General features: G+C 37.3%; 2 protein-coding genes across 2 annotated transcripts; both read left to right on the plus strand.

Annotated features, from left to right (window-relative positions):
- The first annotated feature begins 784 nt into the window (after positions 1–784).
- Positions 785–2637, plus strand: LOC143447313 (neo-calmodulin-like). The gene is made up of 2 exons (XM_076947363.1): positions 785–1311; positions 1733–2637. The coding sequence occupies exons 1-2, from the start codon at positions 979–981 to the stop codon at positions 1907–1909; spliced, it is 510 nt and encodes a 169-aa protein (XP_076803478.1). The 5' UTR covers positions 785–978; the 3' UTR covers positions 1910–2637.
- Positions 2638–8496: 5859 nt separating this feature from the next.
- Positions 8497–11679, plus strand: LOC143447146 (carbohydrate sulfotransferase 1-like). Its single transcript, XM_076947091.1, has 3 exons — positions 8497–9142; positions 9262–9576; positions 9883–11679. The coding sequence occupies exons 1-3, from the start codon at positions 8703–8705 to the stop codon at positions 10319–10321; spliced, it is 1194 nt and encodes a 397-aa protein (XP_076803206.1). The 5' UTR covers positions 8497–8702; the 3' UTR covers positions 10322–11679.
- The last annotated feature ends 760 nt before the right edge of the window (positions 11680–12439 follow it).

The raw sequence follows: 12439 nt of genomic DNA on the forward strand, positions 1-12439 counted from the left end.
CACTACAAGAATGTTCTTGATATCAACAGATAACCTAGATGCTATTTATCGAAAACGAGATGTCACTGATGCGGATTAATTTAAAAAAGAAAAGGCTTTTGTACAAGTATAAGCAACGGCCAGCAAAAGAAGTTTAGGCCCAAAATTACAAAACAAAAATTTCATCAAACGCTCTAAGATAGCCATTAAGTACATCTTTCCTAAACCAGAGGTTTTCTTTGCACTGGCTAATATATCGAGGTGGGACAATTTTTTGAATAAAGGTTTATGATAATCTTGCTAAAAGTTGTAGGCTAAAAGGAATCTTCTTGGTCACAATAACGTCATCAAACAGCACTTATGACGTTATGCAAATGCCTGAATTTGGCGCACCTCACACTCAAGTTGATTACACGAGTTGGACAGCGGATGACTCATTAGAGAGACTATCGCATTTAGGGATATTGACCTACAACACCATCACCGCTTTCAAAAACTGATCAAGCGAAGTTTGTTCAAGATGCTGTAATCGTATATTGTTACACACAAGTAAACTGGCTTACATTTTCCATGAACCAGTTAACATTATGAGCAAAATGTTGGAAAGAGCGAGTAATTCGAAGCAAAAAAGGCTAAATAAAACCAGATTAATCACATTAATGCAAACTTTTTAAGTTATTTTTCAGCAAAACGCAATTTTCAAGTCTCAAACGACTTCTGATATCGGTAAGTGCTTTGACATTTTGCACAAAACATGTTCACAAGCGTGACTGTGACGAGTTCACTGACACAAATCCTTGTTCTTTTGAAAAATGTACACAGCTGTAAACATGCGCTGAGTTGTGCGTGATTTGTGTTAGCCAGTAGCCTTGAAATTCTGTTTCAGTGTTAGAAAAAGTCAAAGAATTTCCTGTGGGTTACTTGATATTGTTGCTAGTAATTTTTTAAAACCAAAAATACGGTATTTATTATCTTTTAAGGTTAACTGTACTTGCCATAATGGAACCGAAGGATTTGAATGTTCGAAAAATGTCAATTTGTATCCTTCGGCGAAACTCTCTCCCGGAAAACCAGTTGGAGACGATGCACGCTGTTTTCCACCTCTTTGACCAGGACAGAGACGGTTACATTAATCCCGATGAGTTGAAACGGGCACTGGAAGCATCCGGGTATCATTTAACTGATAATGAACTTGATGAAATTATTAAAGAAGTGGACAGAAATGGAGATGGAAAGATAGATTTTGCCGAGTTCACACGTTTGACAAACGCAAGAATAAAACCGAAAGATGAAGAATTTGACGACGATCAACATTATGAAAACGCGTTCAAGGTAAAACTGATATGGCGACTGAAACTTTTCGCAATTCAGGTAAAAAAGTTTCACTAATCGGATATCAAAGTGAAAAATACCTGCCGTCACATTGAGTTGGTGTAATTTCGAACATTGTTCGTTTACGGCGGCGCCTGTAAAAACTAATTGTACTTTTGTTTGTGTTGTCTGACCAAAAATTGATTACTGTACAACAAATCAAGTTAAATGAGGTTGTATATTTTCACTCTTAACTGGTGAGCACAACAAACGACTAGCAATTAAATACATCTTGGCTCTGAATTACGAGCGGGTTTGCTCTAAACCGCACATCTGCTTCTATTGCGTTTTGCTTGGGAAAAATGATTCTTCGTCCATGGTAGACACTTTATCCTTATTAAGCGGACGAAATTATCTGAAGTGTTTCTGTTTGTTATTTCAGGTGTTTGACAAAGATGGCAACGGCTTCATTGACCGTGAAGAATTGCGCGAAGTTGTAAGAAGTATAGCAGGAGATCCGAATGAAGAAGAATTGGACAAACTCTTCGAAGAAGCTGACTTGAACGGAGATGGCCGGATTGATTTTAAAGAATTTATGCAAGCTCTGACCACTTTCTAAACCAATTAATCTTCAAATAAAATCCCTTCGGCATCGTAGGTTACTGTGTCGTTAAAACCCACTCTCATTGGTATAATTTATGACCTAACATTGACGATGAGATATTATATCAAAATGTGCACATGTTTTAGTGAGTTGTGTTGGGTTAATCACTTCTGTTATGCGCAACCCGTCTTTCAACTGTGTAGAGTATTATAACTAAATATATTTACAACATGATCAAATGTGATATTGTAGATTCCGCCACGCATTTAATTTCGTAATTTCATTTCTGCTTCATGTAGCCTATATTAGCTATAATCGTACAAAACTATAACAAAACGTTTCAAGACCGTTAGTTATTGTACCAAATGTGTAAAGTTTGTTAAATTTTTTATATAATGTTGTAGTTTTTAATACTTGTTGGTTAAAACATATCGAAGAGTTGCGCAATTTCTTCGAAACGATGCAAGAACTTTTGCCCGATGGTTGAAGTTCAAAGTCTCATTGCATGGCTTCTAAATTTTATAATGTTTGTACATATATATTTTCACATATTCTATAGGCCTATGGATGTATACTTGGACATGTACTTAAAAATATATAACCAATGTTTCACATTTTACGCAATCAATGCAATTGAAAATCTAACAGAACGAAATTATTTGTAGGCTTTGTCGTAGCATTACGTTGGGGTCACCAGTGTGCTAACTGAGCGTGTTGTAATCATTATTAAAATTCACCATGTAACAAAATTTTGTGAAATTTTTAGTTGCATAAAAATGTGGCTCGGGTTCCAAATAGCGACTGTCAGAACAGCGACTGTCAATAGAGCGACCACACGACAGCGATTCATTTAAAACAGCGACTGTCAATAGAGCGACTACACGACAGCGATTCATCAAAAACAGCGACTGCCACAACAGCGACCTCACTTTTTTTATTAAACCCAAGGCTTACGCGCACACGCACTCTTTCACCCCCTCCACACATACCTTCCATCCCCCACACCTCTCTACACACGTATGCACGCACAAACAGGCAAACACTGCGTAGTGGAAGATTGAAACCAAAAGGGACTTTAAAACAACATTTTATTTGGACTATCCATAGAAGTTACATGATTTAAAAATAAATAGGCTAGTCAAGCCAAACAACAGAAAGTCGTCAAGCCTTGCAATGAAATTCAGGGTCTAGAAAAAGATTGAAACCAAAAGGGACTAACAACCAAAAGTCTTGCAATAAAAATCAAGCCACGTTTATTTCTAAATTGTGAGCAAGGGCTCGAAGGAACTGCCGCAGATCATACTAGCCTCGATTTTGCTGTACAACAGTGATTCTTGTGTTCATTGTCACGTATCTTTTCATTCGCTGAGTCAGGTCTCTGCCTTGTAGTAGCTGGGTTCGGTTTGCCCGTTGAAGGGCTTCCTCCCGTCTTAATGCTTCGATGAATCGAAAGATGGAAGGATGATGAGTTTCCGTTGATCCCTGAAACGCATTGTGCCAACTCTCTAGCTGGTTGTTGGTTCGTGGCAGTCCCGCATCTTGTCTGGCTTTCACGCTCCACATATGTACGGGAAACAATGGCTGTCGTCTGTCTCCCCGTCTGTTTCTTCGGCCCACGTAGTTGTCTTCGAAGTAATTTACGAGAGGCATTACTTCTGCTGGGTAGTCTGCCACCAATTCATCAAAGGACATAGTGTTGCCTTCCATTTATAAATGCCTCATTCGACTCAGTGAATTCAACTCAGTGAACACGAGTTAAGTCTAGGCTTACCATACGTCCCGTTTTAGCCGGGACAGTCCCGCTTTTAAAGGCTTTGTCCCGGCGTCCCGATCAGTCAACTAAAAGTCCCGCTTTGGCATTTACTGAGCCAGCATTGCCCCACACTACACGAATATTAGCATGATGTGATTGGTTTGTTTAGCCAATTTGCTGAAAAGCAATACCCGATGCGTGTTCTTGTTTCGTTGTGTTAAATGTGAAAGTAATTGTTACATCATTGTAGCGGGTAATTGGTCCAGTGGTGAGTTGATTGTTAGCGCATTCGCTTGTTCACTGTTCAGTAATAGTATGCTAGGAGGAGGAGGAGATGATCTTTTTGCAGTTAGGTTATTGAAAGAACTTATTTCGTACGGTTCCGGTACTTGTTTGCATTTTTTTCCGCTTTTCAATCAAAAAAATATGGCAAGCCTAGTTAAGTCGCTATCATAACAGTCGCTGTTTTAATGCGGTCGGCATTTAGACAATCGCTGTTTGGAATGTCGCTCACTTGATTACGTCGCTATTATGAAGTCGCCATTATGACAGTCGCTGTTTTGACAGTCGCTATCCGCCCTGGATGCCTAAAAATGTTTATGTATTGTGTTTTGCTACTCGGAACTAATCACAAAAATACGAATATTTTCCCTGAAATGTCCTAAATTTTCAAGAAATATCGCTTTTTCTGATTTTACCCAAAATGTTTCAGTATTAATAAGCATAATTTTGTATAAGACTCACAAACACGCTAAAACATAGAAGTATTGTCCATAATATAGCCTACTAATGCATTATGTATAAGGATCCATATTGCAAACATTCCTAAAAACTTCAGAAGTGGTTTTGTTTGCGTGATTTGCGTCTATGAACTGAGAAATCTTCTCGTATTATGGACCACAAATAATCCCCCATCATGTTGCAACTCCACCTTCCTTGGTATCTTCTTTCCATACCAGAAATGTCCTGGTGAAACCTTTCACCATGTTCTTCGCTTACATCACCCATATTTGGACTAAAAAAATCAAGGTGAGAGTGCAGGTAATGCATTTTCAAGGACATACGACATCCCAATTTTTCGTATTCCTCCATCAGATTGTTCACCAAAATTTTATAGTCGTCGCTTCGTTTACTGCCGAGAAAAAAATTAACTACTTCTCGAAATGCCTTCCATGCTTCTGCTTCTCTCGTGGTCATTTTATTTTCAAGTTCTTTACACTGGAGCATAAGTCGAACCTGCGGCCCAGTAAAAATTCCAGCCTTCTTCTTAGCTTCTGACAAAAAAGGAAACAGGGCAGAAATATGCTGAAAACCATCTCCATCTTTATTCATGGCCTTGAAAAATTGCTTGACAAGGCCAAGCTTGTTGTGCAAAGGAGGCATTAAAATTTTTTCCGAATCCACCAAAGGATCGTGCTTCACATTTTGTGTGCCAGGAACGAAAAACGTTCTCTCTGGCCAATCTTTTCTAGAGTAGTGTTCAGTGTCAGCTCGGGAGTCCCATAAACAAAGAAAACAAGAATGTTTTGTATAACCTCCTTGCAATCCTTTTAAGAACCCAATCATTTTGAAATCTCCACAAAGCTGCCAGTTGTATCTGACATAGTTAATACTTTCAAGAAGAAACTTTACATTTTTGTAATCTTCTCTCATTTGGACAGAATGGCCAACGGGTATAGATGGATACTGGTTTCCATTATTAAGGAGGACACATTTCAAACTTCGGGAAGAACTGTCTATAAATAGGCGCCACTCCTTTGGGTCATGAACAATTCCTATTTCTTCAAAAAGGTTATCAACATTACTACAGAAGCAAAGAGAGCCTGCCACAGAAAAATACCTTGAAAATCTTTCATGCCTTTTTCTCGATAAAGAACATCGACATGACGAATCTAATAAGTTCCATTGTTTCAACCTTGAAGTCAGAAGTTCGACATTTGACTTAGTGAGCCCCATGTCTCTAACTAAATCATTTAATTCTTGTTGGCTTGGAAAGTGTGGTTCTGATATCATGTCAGTATAAGATATGTTCACTTCATCATCGGAGTCTTTTTCAATATCTTCAGACCTTGCTAAATCTTCTGGAGCTTTCTTGCTCGGTGGTTTGGGCAGTGGCAACTCACTGCTATGCGGAACAGGTGCAATAGAAGACGGTATAGAAGGATATACAATGTCACGTCGGTTTTTAGTTCTTCTAAACCTTGAAATGTCAACCATACAGAAATAGCAGTCATCTGTATGATTTTGGAGTTCTCTCCAGATTCTCGGAATAGCAAATGGCATCGAATGCCGGTCTCCTCTAAGCCAGCCATCCAAATTTGATCGGCATGTTCCGCAGATCACACGAGGTGCCCAGTGTTTATCTTGGTCACCAATTTTCATGCCAAAATAAAGTTCACAAGCGTAAGAAAACTTTGCTTTTACATTTATTTTGTATTTCACTTGCTTTAAACTAATGTATAGACCACAGACATAGCAAAAACAATCAGCAGACAGCTTACATTTACGTGATGATGACATACCTCAATTTATCCAGAATCACGCTACCTGTAATTAACCTGATAAGTAGGGCTTGACCTGCTCAGAATGCTTGACCGGCTTTTGACCTGCTCAGAATGCTATCAAACAAGCACAAAACAAATTTCAGCTTTGTACGACGTGTGGTATAGAAGTTATTAGGTCAAATAAAGTCAAAATGTTACGTTAGGTCAAAATACGGTAAAATTGTTTCTTTAGGTCTTCTTTTTAGGTCAAAATCTATTAAACTTGTAATTTTGTAACCATTTTGTAATATTATTCTTCCGTTTTTCTCTTTTCTTGTACCGCAAACAATTCCAGTGCCCCAAATTATACTTAGAACAAAAGCCACAAAGAGAGGGAAGGCCTTTCAGCGCGTCTGGTGACGTCTCGATGTGAAGGCATTGCATTTGAAACTGCAAGTTGTCAATCTTAATACGCAGAAACAAAAAAAAGTCAACACTAGAAAAGCGTTTTGTCAATTTTAAATGCAGCTTTAGATTAGAAACTTGCTGTAGACAATGTAGAGACTATCAGTATAGCGTTTTTCAAAATAAGGTCAAAATTTAAACTTTTTAGGTCAAAAAGGTCAAAAAACTGGTTGCCCTACTGATAAGATACTGTGACGATTACGTCACGAATCACGAGTTGTTTTCGAGCTATTTGGAATTTAATTTAGAATCCTATAATTCAGTTGTTGACCAAATTTGCGTTCTCCTTAATGACGTCAGATAATTTCCTCGCTTGAACTAGCTTGCCTCATATATATACTGTTGTAATGTTTACGATCTCCCCTTTTCCCTTTTACCGTCTCACGTGTTACTGAGCGCGATGTAACATTCAGCAAGATTTGCCCGAAGGCAAAAGCCTTTGTGTTATAATAAATAAAATGGGAACTTTATAAGTTAGTAATTTGTATAAGTTAGACAGAATCAAGCAACTAACAGCATAGTCACGCAAATTTGAGAAATGAGAACTCATCCATCGAAGCAGAAGCAAAACAAGTCACCAACCATCAATCGTCCTCGCTCATATTCAAACAATTACCGCCAGCATATGCGGTCTTTATGACAGATAGGTTCCTTGTGTAATACTTCACACAAGTAGTGCACAAGCGAATTATTAAAATTTGTCATAATACCAGTAACAATAAAATAGCCAACGTGGCAACCTTGGAGTACTGGCTCACTGAGACTATGCCAAGTATGATCATTGTTACTATACACATACAGGCTACAATTATGAAGTTAAAATGTTGGGCCATGGTGACGTCACACTGAACCAATGTTATAACGAATTTACAATCACAGTTAGAAAATACAAGGTGCTGAAAGTTTAAAAAGCTTAAAATAATATTTTTATACAATACTTGAGACAAAAAATTGCCAGAAATTTGTTTTACTCAGCAATATGTTTCAGAAAATATTAAAAAATCGTCACAACTAAATTTTTGTTACATGGTGAATTATTAATCGTTAGTTTAATCATCAACCATGAGATATTAACTAAACATTCCTCGGCGCATTCATGTTTACAATGTAAACAGACCCCATTCTGCAAATGGCTGTTTCTCGCAGGGAATGTTTGCTGCAGTCTTTTCTTACGCGTACTCTTTAACAAGCGGTTATTTGATTCAGTTTGTTATAAATAGAACTCTCTAAAACCGCAATTGAATAAAAGACTTGGCTAAGAAACACATGTTGTGGTTTTATTGATGAGCGGAAAAGGGAAAACAAAATTAAAAACACGATTAAGCTTTCTATTTATGGGAAATGTATCTAATTAACCTCTGCAATATGTGAGGTTGGTGGAAGATTTAAAAGAAATGGTTTTAACTGGGAAAAAGTTTTTTGAACCTGCACATTGGCACAGGTACAAAAAAAACTTGCTAATGACTGTTTAGCAGGACAGTACAGCAAATCTTAAAACAAAGGAAACGATTTAAACTATGTAAATTTATTTAGGGCTCGCCCTGACCAGTTTACTCAAGTGTTTGGTTGAAAGTTGACCAGGTTGAGAGAAATTTGCCTGCGTATTTTTTCAAAGAATTTATGAAGAATAACTTATGCCGTAGATTCAATGAAGTGAAACTTCAGAGGACTCTTTGCTTATTTAAACCGATTGATTTCTTGTATAGGTACTGCACCTGGGTTGCAGTTCATATTTAAAAGCAAAGAGTTTTGCAGCCAAAGTTTTCCAAAATTTATCTCAACAATTTGAAGTATAGAGTAAGTTTATTGCAAATTTCGATACAAATTGTGGATGTCCATTCACATCCAGATGCAAAATTGGAGATTTCTGGCTGGAGATGAAGTTTCTTTGGAACTTTAAATTTGTTTTGTATCGTATATACACCACTAACGCATAATAAACAAGAACTTAGTTTGTCCGATGGTCGGTCTGAAAAAAACTAAAATTAATCCTAAACTATGTCGTCATAATGAAAATCAAGGTTTGCTACTATTTATTCATACTCAACAAGATCTAAAATCTATAGGACAGATTGCATCTTGACAAACAAATACTTCCTATTTGCAGATGGCAGCAGCTAAGCATGTAAAGTATTTTGGCATAATAAGCTTTCTTCTTGTGATCCAGTTTGTAACTTTGTTTATTTTCTGGAACCACAAATTTAATGACAAAATTAAACAGAATTTTTTATCGATTTCCACCACAGGACTGCTGACGTCAACCAAACCATTTTGTCCACCTGTAATAACGAAAAGAAGACCTGACGTGGTGATTTTGTTTACTCAAATGCGCTCAGGCTCAAGTATACTCGGAGAACTCTTCAATCAACGCACTGACGTAACTTACTTGTACGAACCAGTCTTTCCTTTCGATGAACGACCATGTGAGAGACTTTACGAGGACAGGATACAAGTATTACGTCATATTTCCCGATGCGAATTTTCCCCGCTTGCTATGCTTTATAAAAAAGCTTATAACGTCACAAATCGCAACGACATTCACGCGAGGTGAATAGTTTTCAAAGAAACGGTTTTCAAGTACTGTACTAGGTGCATACATGAGTTACAGATGCTATCGAAGTCTAACAAAAAATAGGTCCAACAAATAACATTTATTGATCTTTCAGATGTAAAATCCATAATGTTTGCTTCACAAGCAAAACGCAAAAAGTCAGCCATTTTCTATCACGTGATGCTGGAATGTGTGAGGTAGCGAACCGTGTCCAGATCTGTCCGGAGCCATTAAACGCAACCGAACTGTCCGGTTACTGCAAGAAAAGCTTGTTAGTTGCGATGAAGGTGATTTATGTTTGCAAGTTGGAATGGATCGTTCCACTCCTTCGTGACCCCGAGGTCAATATCAAGGTCATTCATTTGGTGCGGGATCCGCGAGCTACAACTAATTCAAGAACTGAAGGCGGAGGCGGAATTGATGTTGCAAAGTAAGCTTTGGAGACGAATTTTTGCATCATAGAGAAGGCTAGCATCAACCTTTTTCGGATTCTGTGTCATTCGAGATTAATCGTGCCCGGAATGCAAGTTAAAATCAATTCATGTTGAGTTTAAATACTTGTATAAATTGCAGAATGTCAGGCTTGTCCTCCATAGCTTAGCCTATCTTAAATCCGTAACATGCATTGGTTTTGTTTGACTTTGAAATTTGTACTTGTTTTTAAACCAATAAATAACAGTTTTGTGAGGACCAAGTATGAATATAGTTTCATACTCTGTAACTATTTGTTTTATAGAAACGCCGGCAACATCATTTGCGAGAGATTGATTCCCAACGTCCAGTTTGCTGATGACGTTTTGATGAAGGATCCGACATTACGTCACAAATACATGAGAATACGTCACGAAGACTTTGCCTTGGATCCAATCGGAGTCTCTGCGAAAATTTATGATTTTGTTGGAATCAATTTTCTTGATAGCATGAAGTCATGGTTACGTAAAGCTACGTCATCAGAAAACAAAAATGATCTTTCTTTAAAAAATCCTCAAGGAACCAACCGGAATTCGATGGCGGTTTTGTCTCGTTGGAAAGAAAGTTTGTCCTTTGAAAAGGAGAAGGCAGTTCAAGAAATTTGCAAAGAGGTTATGCCCAAATTAGGTTATCGTCTCTTTAACTCAGAAAATGAGTTGAGAAATATTTCCAAACTGCATTTCACCACTAAAAATGCTGATTAGGTATTTCATGCCATGTTGTGTCCGCAATTTTGACGAAGTTCTTCAAAAACTGTATAGGCTTACTAACTTCACCTCTCATATACACCTGTGATTATATTATAAAATAGCTTGCAAATCGAATGCCGCATAGAATACTTGTTTACGGAAACCGCTTTCATGAAACGTGACATAACAATTGTGCATGCCTATATTACGTGAGTTATTCATTCTTTCTTGTTATTACGATCGACGCCGCAACATGTTCCTGTTTATGCTGTTGCTGTATATTGCGAACGACACTTTATCGAAACGACACTTTATCGAAACGACACTTTATCGAACCGACAGTTGATCAAACCGACAGTTGATCGAATCGACTGTTGCTTCTCCTGCACGCAGTCATAGCAAAACGTGGCGTACAGTTGCATTGTTTGCTGTAGAAAATTGAAATTTGGTGACTTTTCATAAAAAATGTTCAGCTATCTGTCCATGTTTGTTTGATAAAGTTGGATTTTGTAATTTTTGAGATATTGTGATATTTATATAATTTTGCTCTCTCTCCGCATTGAAGCGTATTACTCATTTACGCACCAATAACTCGACTAACTATTCTCTTGCGTTCTCTTCTCGCGGTCAGCTGGTTTTCAGCACAGCGTGGGCGCGGCGTAACAATACCACAATTTTTTCAAACAGTGCTGACACTGCAGTTTGAAACTCAATAAGAAACGGCGGGCCGTATTCTTGTGATAACTTATTAATATGTTTCGGGCCGGACGAAATCGTCAACTTTATGATACAAATATAAAATATAGATATAAAATATAAATCGTCAACTTTATGATACAATTATAAAATATAGATATAAAATATAAATCGTCAACTTTATGATATATACACCACAATTCATTAATGCACACCATTACAAAGACCGCACATCACAATGGCTTATTGTCTCAATGTTTGAGAAACACGCAAAAATCTTGCTTGAAGCTATTGTCAAAGTTTGTGTACTGTACTGTCGTTGTACAAAGTACTGTCGTTCGATAAAGTGTCGTTCGATCATCTGTCGGTTCGATTAACTGTCGTTCGATAAAGTGTCGTTCGATAAAGTGTCTTTCGATAAAGTGTCATAGTACCTATAAGACCATAGGGAAATGCCGTTCATTGTTAAAGTTTATTTTCAAACCAAATTTTTTCGTTGTTAGTAAACAGTAGTACAAGCGTCTTGGTTGTAGGATACACGGTTTATGCTGTTTCTTTTGTTTAGTATATAGTTCTTCTATAGTTTATTTGTTTATGCTTTTTTTAAATCATACAGCATTCAATTTAATAAATGATCGAATTGTTGCTGTGTTAGGCGCAGATGTTTATTACAATGCTTTCCGGTAAAAGCTTAAATTTGACTGCAGGCTCTAATATATACAACTAAAAAATAATCAATTAAACAATTATCATAAAACTCGAATACTCGCGAGTTTGCTTGGCCCGGGTGGAGAAAATTGAAATTCAGGAACCTCCAAATAACCCAACACTACAGCTGGGGCAGAAAGGTTATACCCGCGCATATAGTCTGGAAAATCATGTTTTCATGTTTACCGTCTACTTTGCACAACCTTGTACGTTGTAAAGATCTGGCCAACCTCTTAGACACGAATTCAGGACAATCCTTTTCTCCAACTCGTAAAGCAAATGATCTGAACAAACGTGCGACGCATGTTGTGATAGCGTAGGACAATTTGTAACTGAGCTAGCTTTTACGCTAGGTACCGAGTTCGTTACCCATCCTGCTTTTTAATTTTAATAATATAATATTAGCAGTATTTGTAGTATTACCCCAATTTAACTGTCCACCAGGTCCACCGGATAGGAGCAGGAGTTCTTAATGCTGGCTAAAAATTAGCATGAAAGTAGCTAAAATTGTTTTTTGACAAAAATTTTAGTTTTTATTTTGCGCCTCTGTAAAAAAAATTTGAAGCATGGTTTTTTGATGGCATTTTATGGAATGGTAGTTCAAAGCATAGGCTACTAAATTGACATGCAAAATTTCAGAGAGCCCCATGGAGGATTTTTCAAGTAATCAGTCTTTTAGTAAATTTACTGTATAATAAAACAAAGATTTATTGGCATTTTTTGGTGTTT

This window comes from Clavelina lepadiformis, chromosome 2 (genome assembly GCF_947623445.1).
Source record: "Clavelina lepadiformis chromosome 2, kaClaLepa1.1, whole genome shotgun sequence".
In the NCBI taxonomy this organism is placed as follows: Eukaryota; Metazoa; Chordata; class Ascidiacea; order Aplousobranchia; family Clavelinidae; genus Clavelina; species Clavelina lepadiformis.

Excerpts from the sequence above, each read along its gene's own strand:
- LOC143447313 (XM_076947363.1), top strand. The coding sequence starts at position 979 with ATGGAACCGAAGGATTTGAATGTTCGAAAAATGTCAATTTGTATCCTT. Across the intron at positions 1,312-1,732 it reads ATTATGAAAACGCGTTCAAG|GTGTTTGACAAAGATGGCAA; the intron begins GTAAAACTGATA and ends TTGTTATTTCAG.
- LOC143447146 (XM_076947091.1), top strand. The coding sequence starts at position 8,703 with ATGGCAGCAGCTAAGCATGTAAAGTATTTTGGCATAATAAGCTTTCTT. Across the intron at positions 9,143-9,261 it reads CGCAACGACATTCACGCGAG|ATGTAAAATCCATAATGTTT; the intron begins GTGAATAGTTTT and ends TTGATCTTTCAG. Across the intron at positions 9,577-9,882 it reads GGCGGAATTGATGTTGCAAA|AAACGCCGGCAACATCATTT; the intron begins GTAAGCTTTGGA and ends TTTGTTTTATAG.